Source organism: Arvicanthis niloticus, chromosome 7 (assembly GCF_011762505.2).
Source record: "Arvicanthis niloticus isolate mArvNil1 chromosome 7, mArvNil1.pat.X, whole genome shotgun sequence".
Lineage (NCBI taxonomy): Eukaryota > Metazoa > Chordata > Mammalia > Rodentia > Muridae > Arvicanthis > Arvicanthis niloticus.
In genome coordinates this window covers 56,410,214-56,426,456 of record NC_047664.1, presented here as the reverse complement: position 1 = coordinate 56,426,456, position 16,243 = coordinate 56,410,214, and the positions used below count along the sequence as shown (strand labels likewise).

Sequence of the window (16,243 nt, the reverse complement as noted above, 5' to 3'; positions counted from 1 at the left end):
TCTTTTTGTTTGTGAAAACTGTCTATTTTTGACATAAATAGAAGATAGATATAGATATCATTACTTTGATTTTAAAAACAATCATTGTAAAACTCAAATCTTTCAATCTCCAAGGCAAAACAAGTTATTCTAGCTATTACAATGATTTTTTTCAAATAGAAAAATATTCTGTTCCAAATAACTCAATGTTCATAGCACTGCACAGTGATCACAACGCTGTCATACATGGCAGCCGGGTATCACTGCTAGCTGTCAGAAGCAATTTCCATAAAATATCTCACCTTCACATCAGACTATATCTAGAGAAAAAAAAAAAAAAAGCATTAAAACATCCAAGCAAATGTTCCAAATTCCCCCAAAGGCAAAGAAAGGAACAACATTAAGATGACCAAGGCAGAAACACTCACTTGATTTGTGCCCCCCTCCAAAACCACAAACACAGCATTCACAGCAGCTGTGGCTACAGTTTGTAAGGAGCCTTTCACGGCTCCTCAATGGCTTATCACTATAGGGACTCATCAGTTTTTAGGCAACATCCACAGCTGCTGTCTTATAAAAACAACCAAGTTCAAGAGCAAAGACGTTAAAGTGACATGTATAAAACAGTTTTAGGTAAAACTGACACTAAAACTGCTTCAGTGTAACCAAGAGGACCAATTAGGTATGGTGGCACATAAATATGTGGTTAGCACCGGCTACATTCAAGATCCCATCCCTGTCTGAAAACAACAGAAAGTGACCAATGGTACCTAAAGTACAAAACTATGAGAATACTGAATGATTCTTCATGGCAATGTCTTTCATTTATATGCTGTTAGAAGCACCTTCTAGCTCCTTAGCGTGCCATAACTAACAGGGGTGAAAGGAATATTTCTCGTGACTATTAGCTTATGTTCTTTCCACAAATGGCCTCCCAAATATATGAAATGTAAAACTAAAAAATTACCAGAGAGACTGGAAAGATGGCTCAGTAGTTAGGGGCACATGACTGCTCTTGCAGAAGACCCAAATTCAGTTCCCAGCACCCATACCAGGCAGCTTAAAACTGCCCGTAACTCCAGGTTCAGACAATCTAATGCCCTCTTCTGAACTCCTCAGGCATCTGCACGCACACATGCACATGCACACGCACAAACACACACACACACACACACACACACACACACACATCACTCCTCTCTACACACATAAAAATAAATCTTTATGAGAACCAACACAGAGACCCACAAGTGGACAATGTGCAGAGAATGAAAGATTTTGAAGTACAGTCCTAAATGAGATACCTTCATCAAACCCCTCCTCTAAAGATTCAGAGATCTCTGAGGAAGAAGAGACAGAAACAATGAGTGACCCAAAGAAATAGTGTCTTCTAGACACATTAGGACTGATGCATAGATGAACTGAGAGACTGAGGCACCATGCACAAAGTTTGCACAGGTTCAAGCCAGAAGGGGTCCCAACACTGGGAAGGGGAAGTAGACATGGGCTTCCATCCCTCACCAAAAGGCTATGTACAACTGATGATACCCATAGGAGGGAAAGGAAAAAGCTGTTTTCTCCAGTGGCCTCAGAGTACACTACCAGAGATAAAATGAACTCGATAGTATTTTTACAGACGTTTTATTTTGCTTTGTTGGGTTTTTCTTATCACATGTTTGTTTTGATTTTGTTATTTGTGAGACTTTGTGCATTTCTTGTTTTGTTGTTTTAAAGAGAGAAAGAGAACAAATATAAAGTTGGGTAGGTAGAGACATAGAAAAGATCTGGGAAGAACTGGGAGAGAGGAAAACACCAAAAATATTGTATGAAAAAGTTTTCAATTAAAAAAGTTTTTAAAAAACTGATTAAAAATAGCTACATAGAAAAGATAAGAAAATTTTCCTTTTGTTACAAGTTTTATCTTAAAATTTAGAAAGTCAAACTAAGTATGGAGTCCTAATTCCTCCTCTAATAATTTAAGTTACATTTAGAAAATATAAAACTTCTTACACAGACTGAAGAAAAAAAGATTTCAACAGAAAAATACATTTATAAATGCAACTCATAAATAAAATGTAAGTGGATAATAACTACAGTTAAAAAACAAATTCCACCTTAAAATATCCATGTTTTTCATTTTTATACATGCATCAATATTTAAGTGAAGAAATAAGACAGCCAGAAAGCACCTCCAAGCAGCCATTATGAACAATGGGCAAGCACACCTCCCACACACCCACAGCACCACATGGAATACTGCTTAATGACCCAAGTGAAAGAACAATGCACTGCTTAATTAATATTGTCCAATGTATGCAACAGAAGTGAGGATTAACACAACACATAGTTTGAGAAGATCACCCATGCATCAGTATATGCTATAGAGTCTAGAAGACTGCGCCATCAAACGGTAAGCAAGGGCCATCTACACGGCAGAGCAGCCCTACAGCTGCCGTTCACTTTTGAGTATGGGTATTACTTGGGGGACTGGGAAACTTCAATGCTTTAAGTTTGAAAGGATACATACACATTTAAATGTTACTTGTGTTTAATTTAGGACTATGACTTTTCTTGGTTGCATTTTGTTAGTTTTGTAGTATTATGAATACCAGATATGCTGAACTTATTCAACACACAAGTGTACTCAAACTTGAGTCACTGATATGGTGGCTCACCCTGTAATCACAGCAATGAGTAAGTACTCAAGCCAGTTCAAAACCACTATAGGCAATACATTAGCTTCAGGTCCTCCTTAGCTAGAGGAGGATCCTGTCTTGAAATAATGATGGTGATGATAATGATGATGATCCATAACTAGATACATCAAAAAATATTTTAAAAATGATAATAATAATAATAAAGAAAATAATTTCCAGGTTGGAAAGAAACTTATCCCACTGACATTTAGCATATTATCTCTGAGGATTGGGACTTACATGTGTAGAGAAACTACAGACTTCACAGCAACTTGGTTTATAATATATATATATATATATATATATATATATATACACACATATATATAATATACAAATATATGTGTGTATATATGTGTGTGTGTGTGTGTGTGTGTGTATGATGTCTTTTAAAAACTCAAAATAAGGCCGGGCAGTGGTGGCACACGCCTTTAATCCCAGCACTTGGGAAGCAGAAGCAGGATTTCTGAGTTCGACGCCAGCCTGGTCTACAGAGTGAGTTCCAGGACAGCCAGGGCTACACAGAGAAACCCTGTCTCGAAAAACCAAAACAAACAAACAAACAAACAAAAAAAAAACCTCAAAATAAAAACTTTAGGATGAAAATGACAGTCACATAATTGTATAATCTCTCAAAAGAGGAGGCAGCAACTAGACTAGCCAAATCAAAATCCATGGATACAATTTACAATAAAACTAGGTTTTACCAAGTATCCCTATAACCCCCAAAATACTACAGAAGAACAAAATACCAGGAGCCACAGACTAACTTGGTATGGCAGGAGGAGACAGGTAGTTAAGACAGAATAAGGCAGACCTCAATAAGGCAGTTGCAGTAAGCAAGGAGTAAGACACCTAGGAGAATAAAATCAAGTCACCAATGAAACAAAATGAAAGAGAACAGAAGGAAGTGAGAGAGACATAAGACAGGAGCCAGCAGATAATGCTTCCAAGGCAACAGTGGGGGAAGTGGAGGGAGGGGCAGGCCAGCAGCAGGTATGGAGTGTATAGATGGTGGGCATGGATGCAGGTGTGGAGCTTACAGATGGTGGGCATGGATGCAGGTGTGGAGCTTACAGATGGTGGGCATGGATGCAGGTGTGGAGCTTACAGATGGTGGGCATGGATGCAGGTGTGGAGCTTACAGATGGTGGGCATGGATGCAGGTGTGGAGCTTACAGATGGTGGGCATGGGTGCATGCAGACTAGATTGGTGGACAACAAAGTCACTTTGCAGAGCAGACAGCAGGAGTTTTAGAAACACAGCTTTAGCACCAAAAGTAATAAAAGAGCATAATAAATAAAGCAAAGAGGAGACAAGGAAAATTGACATTTTTGACAACAGAGGAATATCAAAGGAAAGCTCATGTACAAGCAAGTAGTAGCATTTGCTGCAGTCAGTCAAGCATATAAAGATACTGTAGTCAATAAAAGCAACCAACAACAGGCACACACTCACGCCCACACACATGCGTGCATCCCTGGCTCTTGACAGCTAATAAGTAGGGACTATAAAGGAGATGGTGATGAAAGGAAGGGCAGCAGCTGTTGCAGCTGAAATAAAAGGCGAAAAGGTGGACATGAGCAATTCCATAGAGCCAGCCTCATGTTGCAGGCTCTTTGCAGTGTTTGGTCCTCTCAAGAACTTGCTTTTTTCTCCATTTCCAAAGAGGAAAAATTTAAGTTGCAAAGTAAGTCTGTCACTCTTACCCAAGGCCATCCTATGACTATATACAATAATTACAAGACCTGAAATTGGTCTGTAGGCAGAAAATTATTAATTATTTGGCGATTTGGAGGAGGGGATGAACCTGAAAACACAAAGTAGAAAAGTATTATCTAACAAAACGGCATGTCTAGAGTGCCTGACATTGTCATCTTGAGCTTTGTTTAAACAGAAAGTTTAAAGATAAACTCTGTTATTTCAGCACTCTTTCATTATAAACTATGCAATCAAATATAACTTTAAATGTATTTCTAGAAAGGTTTACTTTCACAGTAATCTAATAGAAAAGAATATTATCATCATTCCTTAAAGTATTCTAACCAAATTTACTTAAACCCAGAACTTCCTTGTCCCTACAAGCAGCATGAAAACACTCAAATGGAAAGACAAATACAAGGCCAGTTACACTGCAACCCAACAGGCAGAAGCAGAGTAGTGTGTGAAGCTAAAACACTCTGGCCTTTAACTCTCCATGAGACAGAGATAGATGCCACTAGTACTTAAGGACTGCATTGAGAACTCTGTCATCTCCCTGATCTTTTTACTATTACTATTTTACTGCACTGTTTGGATGTTTTGCCCACAAGTACGTCAGTATGTCACTTGTATCTGGTGCAAATGAAGGCCAGAAGAGGACACTGACCTCTGGAACTGAATTTACAGACATTTGTGAGCCACATATGGATGCTGGGAATCAAACCCAGGTTCAAAGCAATAACAAGTGTTCTTAATGACTGAGCCACCTATCCGGCCCACCCCCCATCTTTTTAATATTAATGGCTATCTGTTGACATTTTTAATATGAAATAAAATGTTAATATTTGCATTCATTAAAAAAATTAAAGAATATACTCACAAATATTAACAAGTTATTTATTGTTATGAAACTACAACTCACTCGATATATATATATATGACATATTTATATTAGTTTTTAATTTTTTTGTAAAATTTTTCCAATAGTCCTTAAGAAAAATTTCCAGGAGTATGTAACCTGTAGAATGCTTGCCTCAAGGGCACAAAGCCAGGGGTTTGAAAGAAAAAGAAAGGTTCAGCTATACAAAGTAACTATGGAAAGAGACAAGACACAGCTAGCAGATAAACCTAGGTTTAAATTTGACCCACACCTCTAGTCCCAAGACTCAGAAGACAGATGCAGGTGGATCTCTGAGTTCAGGCCAATATGGTCTACAGAGTGAGTGCTTATGTAATTTAACAATTACCTAATTTACCAACCGACAATTTCCAGGAGTTACAACTAAGAAACCACACGTTTAAAAAAATGGCATGTCACTAAATTGTGTGTGCAAAATGTACACTGAGTATAATAGAGAAGGACAAGTTAAAGAACAGATGCCCATATTCATGAAATAACCCTCACAAGGGACAACTAAAAACAAAACAAAAACAGAACAAACAAAACCAAAAAACTACACCAGTGAACCAGCAATCCATTTAGTCAAATGATGGCATTATTAGACTGAAAGTGATTTACCAAATCCTATCACCACTATTTTTTAATGCCAGAATGAATTTAATTCACTTTCTTGACATCTGCATAAATAAGTAAAGATGACAGACACAAAAGATTTAATAACTCCATAGTATCTTAGCATATACACCAGAATAATGGGTGCATGTTCATCATCAAGTTTATAAGCCAGTAAGCTTTTTAGCATAAAACTTAAACACTAAACATAAAATTTAAACACTAAACATAAAAGTTGTAGTGTTTTTCCATGTGCGGAAAAAGTCTCTCTTTCACCCTCTGCCCCTTCACCTTCTTCTAGGGACAGCCAGGTGCAAACTAAGTAAGATGGTAAAGAGGAGGGAATGAGGCAGTAGGAGTCACATCCTTGTGGGTAAGAATGTATGCAGTAAGGTGGCCACACTCCTAAGAGGCCACTTTAGCCAGTCAGAAATAGAAAATGCATCCTAAGTAGTATCAAGACTAGAAGACCTCAGTTGGATGTGGGATTCACGACTATAAACCTACTGCTGGGAAAACTAAGGCAGCAGGCTAAGTAGGAGACCAGACCCTGCTACGTTAGCAAGTCACAACCAGCCAAACCTACACAGTAAATTGCTGTCTCCAAGTACAAAAACAAGATATGGCAGTACAGGACTGTAATGCTAGCAAGAGGGAGGCTGAGGTAGATGGACTGCAGTGAATTTGAGACAGCCTGGGATAATCGATTCAAGGCCAACTTGGACTACACATTGAGACCTTGTTTCAAAAGAAAAAGAAAATCAAAAATAAAAACAGGATGACAGCAAAGGAGGAAGACCAGACAACTGCACAGCAGCGCGGGCAGTGGCACTCCACTCGGCCTGAAGGCTAAAGAACTCGCTTGCATCTCGGTCCACACAAAGAACCTGACATAGTAACGGATCACTAAGTGGCATGAATTAAAAAAAAATAAATAAAAACACAAGCATATACCCCCCACACACACACCAAAGAGAAGGATCTCAGTGACTGACCCTCTCAACCTACCCACCAGTCAATTATCTAATCTGCCTGTGGCTGATAAAATGAATGAGGATTTTAGAACATGGAATGAGTAAGATCCTTTTCAGTTCTTAAGTTCTGAATCTAATGGCTTCTACATACAATGTATACAACTCAGGATGCATTTATCATCATGAGGCATATTACTGAACATCAGAGATTACAACAGTGATGAGAATACAGAACTGGGGTAAAGAGATGGGTCAAAAAATTACACCCTCCAACAAACTCTCTAAGAAACACAAACTGCCCCACTCTCCTCATTTAAAGCAATCCATGGTCTAACCAACAGAAAAACCTCCTGCATAAGGCTGTATCTATGGGACATAGTCTAACAGTGTTCCGTTTTCTGTTGTTTTTTTTTTTTTTTTAACACTCAGGGTTTTTTATTTGATAGGTTTCATATCCATTTCAAACAGTACAGTCCAGAAATGCAGAATGGTGAATACAATCCAAGAGTAAGTTTATATATGTATCATTTAAGTAGAAAATTGACTCTGCAGAATTCCGGCGTTATCACTTAGACCAAGTGCCACCTAGTGGCAAATGTTACATATAATTAAATCCTTTTCAGACACAGCCATTCATACAGCTAGTAATCTGGGAGATGGACTGTTATTAGAGGCATATAAAACAGCTCCAGTCCTTTGGGAGGTCACAGAAAGATTTAGACAGATAATCAACACAAACAAATCTACACCTGCACACCGATGTTAGCTGTCACAGCAAGAGATAAGCATAAGTGATTATTTTGACTTAAAACATTTTGATATATTCCATATCCCCTATCATCTGAAAATTCCATATTACAAAAAGGGGGAAATTAAACTATTTCTTAAACATCTACTTTCAAAACTGAGCAAGGTATTTTATAATCCCTTGCTGTATTTAATACACCAACACAACAAAGACTCAGCATGTTCATTAGGATCTACTTCAGTGACACAGAGCACGCTGACTCCATAGTTCCCTATACTACACTGCCTTAGAAAAGGCTGTTTTGCCTTATGTTTTCCTTACATTGATCGCCACCAATTCCAATGTACTCTGCAAGTACAACCAGCCTTGGATCAACTAAAACCTGCACTTACTCTCTAAATCCCTCACTTGGCCTGACAAGTTTCTCCAAAGAGCCCAAACTACATACACTTCTGGCTTAATTAAACCCCCTATTACCACCCATCTTTACTATAAACACCTCTCGCCAGTGTCCCTACCAACACTCACTATACATAGACATGCATCTCAGCCTTGACCACAATTTCTCTTGATGGTAATTATCTGGATACTTCCCACTAAATCATGTCCAACACAGCACACTGGACACTTTTAGGAGACTGTCACAGTAAGGTCCTTTACTTAGAAGTACTCAATCAACTGTTTCTTTCTTACACTTGTTAATGAAACATATTAAGGGAAGAACCTAGCTCACTTCCCTAGTTACTTGTCATGTCTTGGGACCTCCATGTTTCTCCAACTGGTGTGAGGATTAGGAACTTGGTATAGAATTAACTGGTTTTTTGGCATGGAAACTATTCTCACACCTAGAACCAAAAATAGGATTTGAATCAATATGCCTGCATAAGACCTTCATGAGCTTGCAGAAAAGGGGGACAATACCTTTGTTATAATGCAAACCAGTCTGAAGCTAGTATGTCTGTTACAAGGCCCTATAACACCAGCTCTATACTTTATAATGCAGTCTGTTTCTACTACATTCTCTAAGACGTTCAGAAAGTAATACTTTCATAAGAGACTTTATGAGAAACTATTTTAGCAATTTAGACTATCATCTAATTAACAAAGCAAATTAGCTCCAGTGCCAACAAAACATACTATAGAAATATAGGAATCTTTTTAGTGATTTTTCTAGTGTTAATATATTCTATTTCACATACATCAGATGCAGACAGCACTTTCAGTTCATGCCTTTGAAACTTACAATACATAAGAAATGGTTTGTCTTTTTATATATAAGCTTAAAATAGTTTAACTATACCCAATACTGCCTCAGAGCTCACCAATCTGACAGAACAGATGCTGTGTGTACCTCTGTGCATTTTGTCAACCCAACAAATTTACACAAATATTTACACGGATAAGACAATTACTGCCACTTATATTCCCCCCACCCCCATAAATCTATTATGTACGCCTGAAAAATACATTTTTCAGACCATTAGACTATCATTTCATTCACCAAAGCAGCAGCAGGCCTAATGAGGCATAAGCAACATCATGATGTAACGCCAGACTCTAAGAGGCATCCAGAACTGCAGACAGAGTGTCTGAAAGATAGTAGCAGCTGGGCAGTCAACATTCCTTTATTATTGTTGTTGTCCAAGCAGATCTATGAGCAGCAAGAAGTAAACCCCAAAGTTGGGGGTGACTCAATGACAACACCCCTGGTGAAGCAATAAAGTACCAAGTATGCCTGCTCAAAATGTCAAAGCCTATCTCCAGGGTTGCCACCCTACCTACTAAACACACTGTTGCCTTCCTATAACATGACCCACAAACCACAGGATGCAATAGAAAAGTATATCGTGGGCTTTGTGCATGAAGAGTTATCAAGGAAACTAAGTAAAATAGCTCCATATTTTACTATTTACAAATCACTCGCACCCTGTTTTATTAGACCTTTATAACTTCACATGTGAAACAGTCTCAATGTGCCTGGCAGGTAAGGTAAATACAATGAAAGCTAAGTCCCTATTTTACAATTAATGATGAAGAAATTACCAGTGAGCAATCTTTCTTAAAGATAAATTTCCCCATAGATCATTAACTTGAGTCTGTGGCATGTACACAGTGCCCTAAGGCTTCATGTACATTTTTATGCATCTAAGAATTGAAACACTTAAAAATGGAACTAGCTAGGCATGGTGGTACTGAATCTATAATGCCAGCACTGAAGATTGTGAGTTTAGGCCAGCTTGGGCTACAGACATGGGTGTCTTCCTAAGTGTAAATATGTGAGGAGGTCAAAGGACAACTTCTGGTGTCATTCTTCAGGCAACATCTATCTTTTTTTCTTTTTTTAAAGATGGGATCTGTGTGTGTGTGTGTCCTTCCCTCTCCCCCCTTCTCTCTCTTGCCTGAAACTTCTCATCAAGGTGACTAGAATAATTGGCCAATAGAACTTCAAGGATCTACTATCTCAACCTCCCCAAAGTTGGGGTGCCGGCATTTGAGACTCATTCATACACTAAGCACTAAAACCTAGCTATCTCCCAAGCCAAAAGTCTTGTCTTTGAATAAATAAGTAAATAAACTCTTAAGAGCTACTTGATAACCAATCACATAAAATCACAATGTGAAATGTACACTTGTCATTATTGGACAAACAACGTATGCAGTGTTTTCTATCGTCTAAAAGGCATTTTTATGAACCTCACTATGCTCTCTAATACTGTGACAGCCTGAGGCTGAAAACACCAATTCCTTTGGGGTACATCAGCAACAGTTTCCTAACAGAATCATAAACTAGAGATTCATGAGTGTCTTTTTAAAAACAAAGATTTATTTACTTATTGTGAGCACACTGTCACTCTCTTCAGACACACCAGAAGAGGGCATCTGATCCCATTACAGATGGTTGTGAGCCACCATGTGGTTGCTGGGAATTGAACTCAGAACCTACTGGAAGCAGTCAGTGTAACCTCTGAGCCATCTCCCCAGCCCCATGAGGATCTTACTACAAGAGTAATTTATATATAATAAATTCAGACTATAAGGCCATGTTACATTCGTGTTTTAAAGCAATGTAAATCTTCTATTTAAAATTTTTTCTATAATATATAAATGCTTAAAAGGAAATGGTTTGAGTATAATAATTACACTACAAATTAGTAACATACTTCCTAGAGAATTATACCAGGGGCTGAAGAGGTGGCTCATTGGTTGGGATGCTAACTGCTCTTCCTAGAAGACCCAGATTCAAATCCTAGCACACACAGGGCAGCTTGCAACTGTGTGCAGCTCTCATGTAGATCTGACATCCACAGAGACATACATGCAAGCAAAACTCTGACACACATAGAACAAAAATAAAATTTTAGAAAGCACCAAAACCAATAAAACAATACAAAAATTAAAATACAATAAAAGAGAATAACACCAATCATGACACACACCAGCAGCACGGAAGCCTGATCTATCTCATTAGACTATTCCTTGACCTCAGTCTCAAAGAATAACCTGTATTATTTTTTCAAATTCAGGGATGCGTTAAACTGCTGGGCTTATGTTGGTTGGAACTCCAAGGTCTTAAATATGAGCATTAAGATAAGAAAGGACAATTTAGTTGAAGAAAGCATCATGAAATAGCTATGGAGAACCTGCTATGGTAGCAAAGATTTTCCTAAAGCACTAAGTATGTGTCTTGAATCTACCAACCATTTCATCTATTATTTCATCTGTCACAACCCTTTGCCTTGGGAATAATTATCTTGCAACTGTTGGGAGAGGAAAGGAAGGCCAGCCTGACAATATTACAGAGATTTAAGTGGAAAGAAAAATAGAATCGGAACCCAGCACAGAGCAAATAAACTTCAAAGCCCTCTAGCCTGCTGCCTCTCCTAGTGAAGGCTGTAGGGGGAGCCATTGAAAGCTTTTTAAACTAGAGTGATTGATTCACTGCCTTGGGGAAGCTACAGAAGGTGAATCTAGAAGGGAAAAGGGGCCTGTGGTAAACTAGGTGAGAAGTGATGTCAGCATGCACTGTGTCATTAAGGATGAAGACAGATTAAAGGGGTTCCTTAGGAGGTAAAACTATCAGTTCTTAATAATTAGAAAAATAGTAAAGGCTCAGATGTACATGTACACATGTTATCCCAGCATTGAGAGGCATAGGCAGGTGTATCTTAAGTAAGAGGGCAGCCTCGGCTGCATGGTGCAGCCAGTCTCAAAGTGTCAGAAGTAGAGGGTTAGTGAGAGAGGAAGCCCAAGACTTTGACTGGGGAACTAAATGACACCTGACTATCAGCTATCAAAATAAAGGAACAATGGGTTTCATCAGGAAGTATCTACAGAATGTCAAGTACAAAAAAACTTTCCCTAAAACCAGGAGCCAAGTCTAAAATCATGTCCTAGTGATCAGAAAATATTCTTCAAAACATCAAAAAATATAAGGCAGATATAAAAGTTTTCAGGCTAAGAGTGCAAAAAATACTTTGTACTATCTTTTAAAAAGTATTACAATAAAATTTTTTAAATTAATATATAAAAAATAAAGTATTACCACATACAGAAATCAGTAAAAGGCATTCCATAATTTTACAATGTGTCAGTTTGATATATCTTCCATCTAGCTTGTGTAAGACAAGCTTGTTTTTGCTTGACCCTCCCCCTCTAAATTTATATCTTTTATACAAACTACAATAATACATAGTTGGTTTTTTTCTTTCATTCCACTGTCACTCCTTGACAAGTTAACTTAGTTACCTTGCCAAGAACTTAGTTCATAACCTCCTACTTGACTTCCTATAAAATACGACCTACTTCACATCAGCTCACTCCAGTAACAGTTCCTAGACTCTAAGCACACTGTTCATCCAAGGGGCTCTGCAAACCCTAGGGTGCACCTCCCCAGATGTGGCAAGTTACTCCATTCCCATTCTGCACAGTTAGGAAGCTGGCAGAGGAAACAAAATATCTTGGAAATAATCACAAAGCCAAACGCCAAAAATAACAATTTTTAGTCAATCCATGAGAAAATACTGCCTCTAGCTGAAATAACATGAATTTAGTATTAGGAGGAAGCAAAATGCAAAATAGTGCTTGCTTTCAAGCCAAGTGTTACTTCTAAAACTGAGTAAACTTTGGAATTATAACATGTAAGACCTTTAAAATATAACCATTTTAATGCCACTCATCCATAATGCCAAAGATTATCTAATGAATTACATCTAGCGATAGAAGCTTTTTACTTTTTTATTTTACCCATTTAAGAGACCATAGAAGTCTGTGAATATACATCAAGAAGTAGCTTTTACATAAACTTAACTGCTTAAAACTGAGTGCCTCGAAGTATGTAATAGAACGATTCCCTACAAACATGCTGGGGTAATAAGTTTAAAGTTGAAATAATCAATACTCAGAAAGTTTCCCAGCCCCCATTCACTTATATTTCCCAATACCCCACTGTCTAAGTTAAGGCACCGTTTTTATTTCATAAAAATTCTTACATTCCTCATTCTTTTGGCTAAGATAAAAGTATAAAAATTTCACATGCTTAGAAACAACACAACTCGAGTTGTAAAACCAACTTTATGGTGTCTTTGTGCATTCTTAAATGCACAAATCAGAACTACACTGCATTATTATACAGCATTTGCACTGTGCTCATGATCAGAACCAGTGTGTGCCCAATTTTAACCTCGAGTTATGTATGAGACAAATGCAAATTCTCACAACTTCACATTCATAAAATGTGGTTTATACTCAAAAGTATTCAGCCTATTCTAATAACCACCTTTTTAAGAAGCTTCCCAAAGTGCCAACAGTCCTTAGAGCTCATCTACCACATCCTCAACAGCTCTTTGTGTACAACTTTATATAGAGATAAAGCTGCATATGATTTTATTGGTAATGTATCATAAAAAAGTAGTGATCAACTAGTAGAAAAAAATTTTCTGAATACATTCAGTATTAACAACTCTGACACGTTATTTCAACCCTGATAGATACAATAATTCAGACCATCAGTAAATACAATATCCTACACTACACCCCCAGCCATCACAAGAGCTTTTAACATTACCATAGCAGTAAGAGCTGAAAACAACTTAGTGCTCATGTAACATAAGCCTTTTATCATATACCTTTAAGATAACCAAACTAAAAGCTACGAGTCTTTTGACTGCCTGTAATTAATGTATTCCACAAAGATTCTCAAAGCAGTATTCATCAAACCAAAACTACACTCTGCTCTTTGGCAACTGATTCCCAACGTGAACTGCCACACATCCACAGATGTAAAAAGCACAAACTACATACTCAAACTGCAAATTCAAACAATCATAAATGGTAAACTCATTTGAATTATGAATAAGCAAGCCATTGATCAAATTCCCAAACCAGATGTCTCCTCTCTATAAAGCAGGGGTAGAAAAGTAATTAAAACTGTAGAAACAGATTCCAGGAAAAAACGATAAACTTCTTCATTCCCAACATTCACAAGTTTTCAACATCAAAATTCATTCACCTCCTATTCACATCTAATGCATATCCACTGCGAATACCTGAAACTATTCTCCAACATCAATAGGAGGAAAAAAGTACCTTTGAGCCTACTTCTAACAGTCTTAAAATACACCCTCTCATGAACCCAGGTGCAACGCTACAGCGGATGCCCTTGGCCTGGGCCGTCAGAAGCCAATGATGGGAGAGCAATAACCATCAAGAAATCTAGATCCTTTTCCAGCGCTACTGTTACCAAGCAAAACAATCACGGGCCCAGAAAGATGGCAAAGAAAAGTGGGGTCGTTTTAATCCCAAGAGAAAGGCGCATGGGAGTGGGTAGGGGTGTGATCCCAAGAGAAAGGGGTGCATAGGAAGGGAGGGGCGCGGAGGAGCAAACTTAAGTTATCTCCAAGCATCTCCCAGACTCACACAACAAAAGCAAACCGTAGAGTCTGCGTGCACTTAGAAGCACCAGATGGAGTCCCCGGGGCTGAGACAGTTCAACAGACAGACACAGTGGGCAGTGGATAAATCAAGCAAGCAGTGACGCGAGGGGAAGGGGATGCTAAGAGAATGAGACACTACATAGGGGAGACAAAGCCCCTGGGGGTAACTAAGGACCAAAGAGAAAAAGGTGAGAGGGGATACACACGAGAAAGACAATGGAAGAAAGAGAACGGCAGGAGTCTGGTGCCAGGGCTGTGGCAGGTCACCCGGCTACTGAGGAGAGGGATACAACAAAGAGGCACGGGAGGAAGGACAGTGGAGTGGAGGTGCAGCCGGGATGCGGGGCGCGCAGCGGCTCCCACCGAGCGCCTAAGGCGGCGAAACAAAGGGCCGGGGGCAGAGTAGCGGGGGGCAGCGCGCAGAGACAAAGCGCTCGGGCGCCCAGGGCAGCGGCTGGGCGGACAGGCGACGCGGGCCACGGGGAACAAAGCTGCGCTGGGATCCCGGCCAGGCCCGCCCAGGGGGAGCGCGGCGGGCACGGTGCCCACCGCCCCGCGCGCCGGCCGCACTCCGCCCGCAGCCGCCGGCCTCGTCACCGCCCGCCCTCACGCGCCGGAGCCCGCTCCACCGCGGCGCACCGCGAGTCCCGCACCGCCCCGCGCGACCGCCTCGCCGCCCGCGCCGCCTCCCGAGCCCAGGCGCGCCGCGCGGCCCCGGCCCGCCGCCTGCCGCAGGCAGCCAGACACCCGCAACTTTCCCGGTTCCCAGCACTCGCTGCCCCCTCAGACTTACCCTGTCACAACAGGCGCCATCTTCCACAAACTCTCGCCAAAACTCCAACCCTCGCGAGATTCCCCCCGCCGCCTTTCCCTGCTCCTCTCCCCCGCCCCTTCCCTCGGCCTCGCTGATCGCTGCCACCCGGCCCCCGCGCCGTCTTTCCCCGCTTCGCCGCCGCCAGGAGCCAGCCACCTCGCGCCGCCCGCGGACTAAGGGATCTGTTCACTGCCTTCCCTGGAAACCTACCCCGACGATGGAGCATGCGCAGGCCGCTCCTCCGCGGGCGAGCCCTCCCTGTAGTCCATGGGGAGCGCTCCGGTTATCCGGGTTTTGGGACGCGCCCTCGGGGACGTACGTGGAGAGTGAGGAAAACCGGAGGGCATTACTACGGGGACCAGGACCAGAGGGGTCAGGAGGCGGGGCCCAGGGGCCGGGAGGAGGGGTCCTGGGAAAATGTGAGCGTTTCACAGGCCTAGATGAGACACCTCCTCCAGTGGGTGTTTTCCAAGTGGCTTCCCGCTCGCGGCGGGTTCCCAGCCCTTTTCATTCATTCAGACGTTCGCCGGACACCTCCCTTATGCTAATCTCGGTGTCAGGTGCCGGAGCGGCGGAGACCGGACAGAGATCCGGTCCCCGTGACCTGCCAGCGACTGTCTTCATTCATTTGTTCCTGCGCTACCCGCACACGTGGTGACACGGGCACGATCGTCGCGTGGCTTGACCCATTCCAGAGCTCTGCAGGCGAAAAGCTCGGTGGCTTTCGCCGCTTCTCCCCGATGCAATCTGAGGTCATCCCGAGGTCAGCCTCTGGCAAAGGCGCCCCCACCCCCCCCAGGATATCCTCCACCTTGCACCCACACGTCACAGCCCCAATGGTTCTCCCCAGAGCCACCACTAAGAGCCACACTCGCAAGCCCAGGC

General features: G+C 41.0%; 1 protein-coding gene across 3 annotated transcripts in view; it reads right to left on the bottom strand.

The window, feature by feature from the left end:
* The window catches only part of Rbpj (recombination signal binding protein for immunoglobulin kappa J region), a 186,135-nt gene that overhangs the window by 45,176 nt on the left and 124,716 nt on the right, over window positions 1-16,243 (bottom strand). The window contains exon 1 of one of the 3 annotated variants that reach the window (XM_034508515.2): window positions 15,569-15,720. The exons of 1 other annotated variant lie outside the window; for it this stretch is intronic. In XM_034508515.2, the coding sequence (XP_034364406.1) occupies window positions 15,569-15,705 (137 nt within the window). In that variant the 5' untranslated portion in view covers window positions 15,706-15,720. Of the gene's footprint in view, window positions 1-15,337; window positions 15,721-16,243 lie in introns of those variants that run through there. One more of the 3 variants, XM_034508517.2, reaches the window with a different exon arrangement.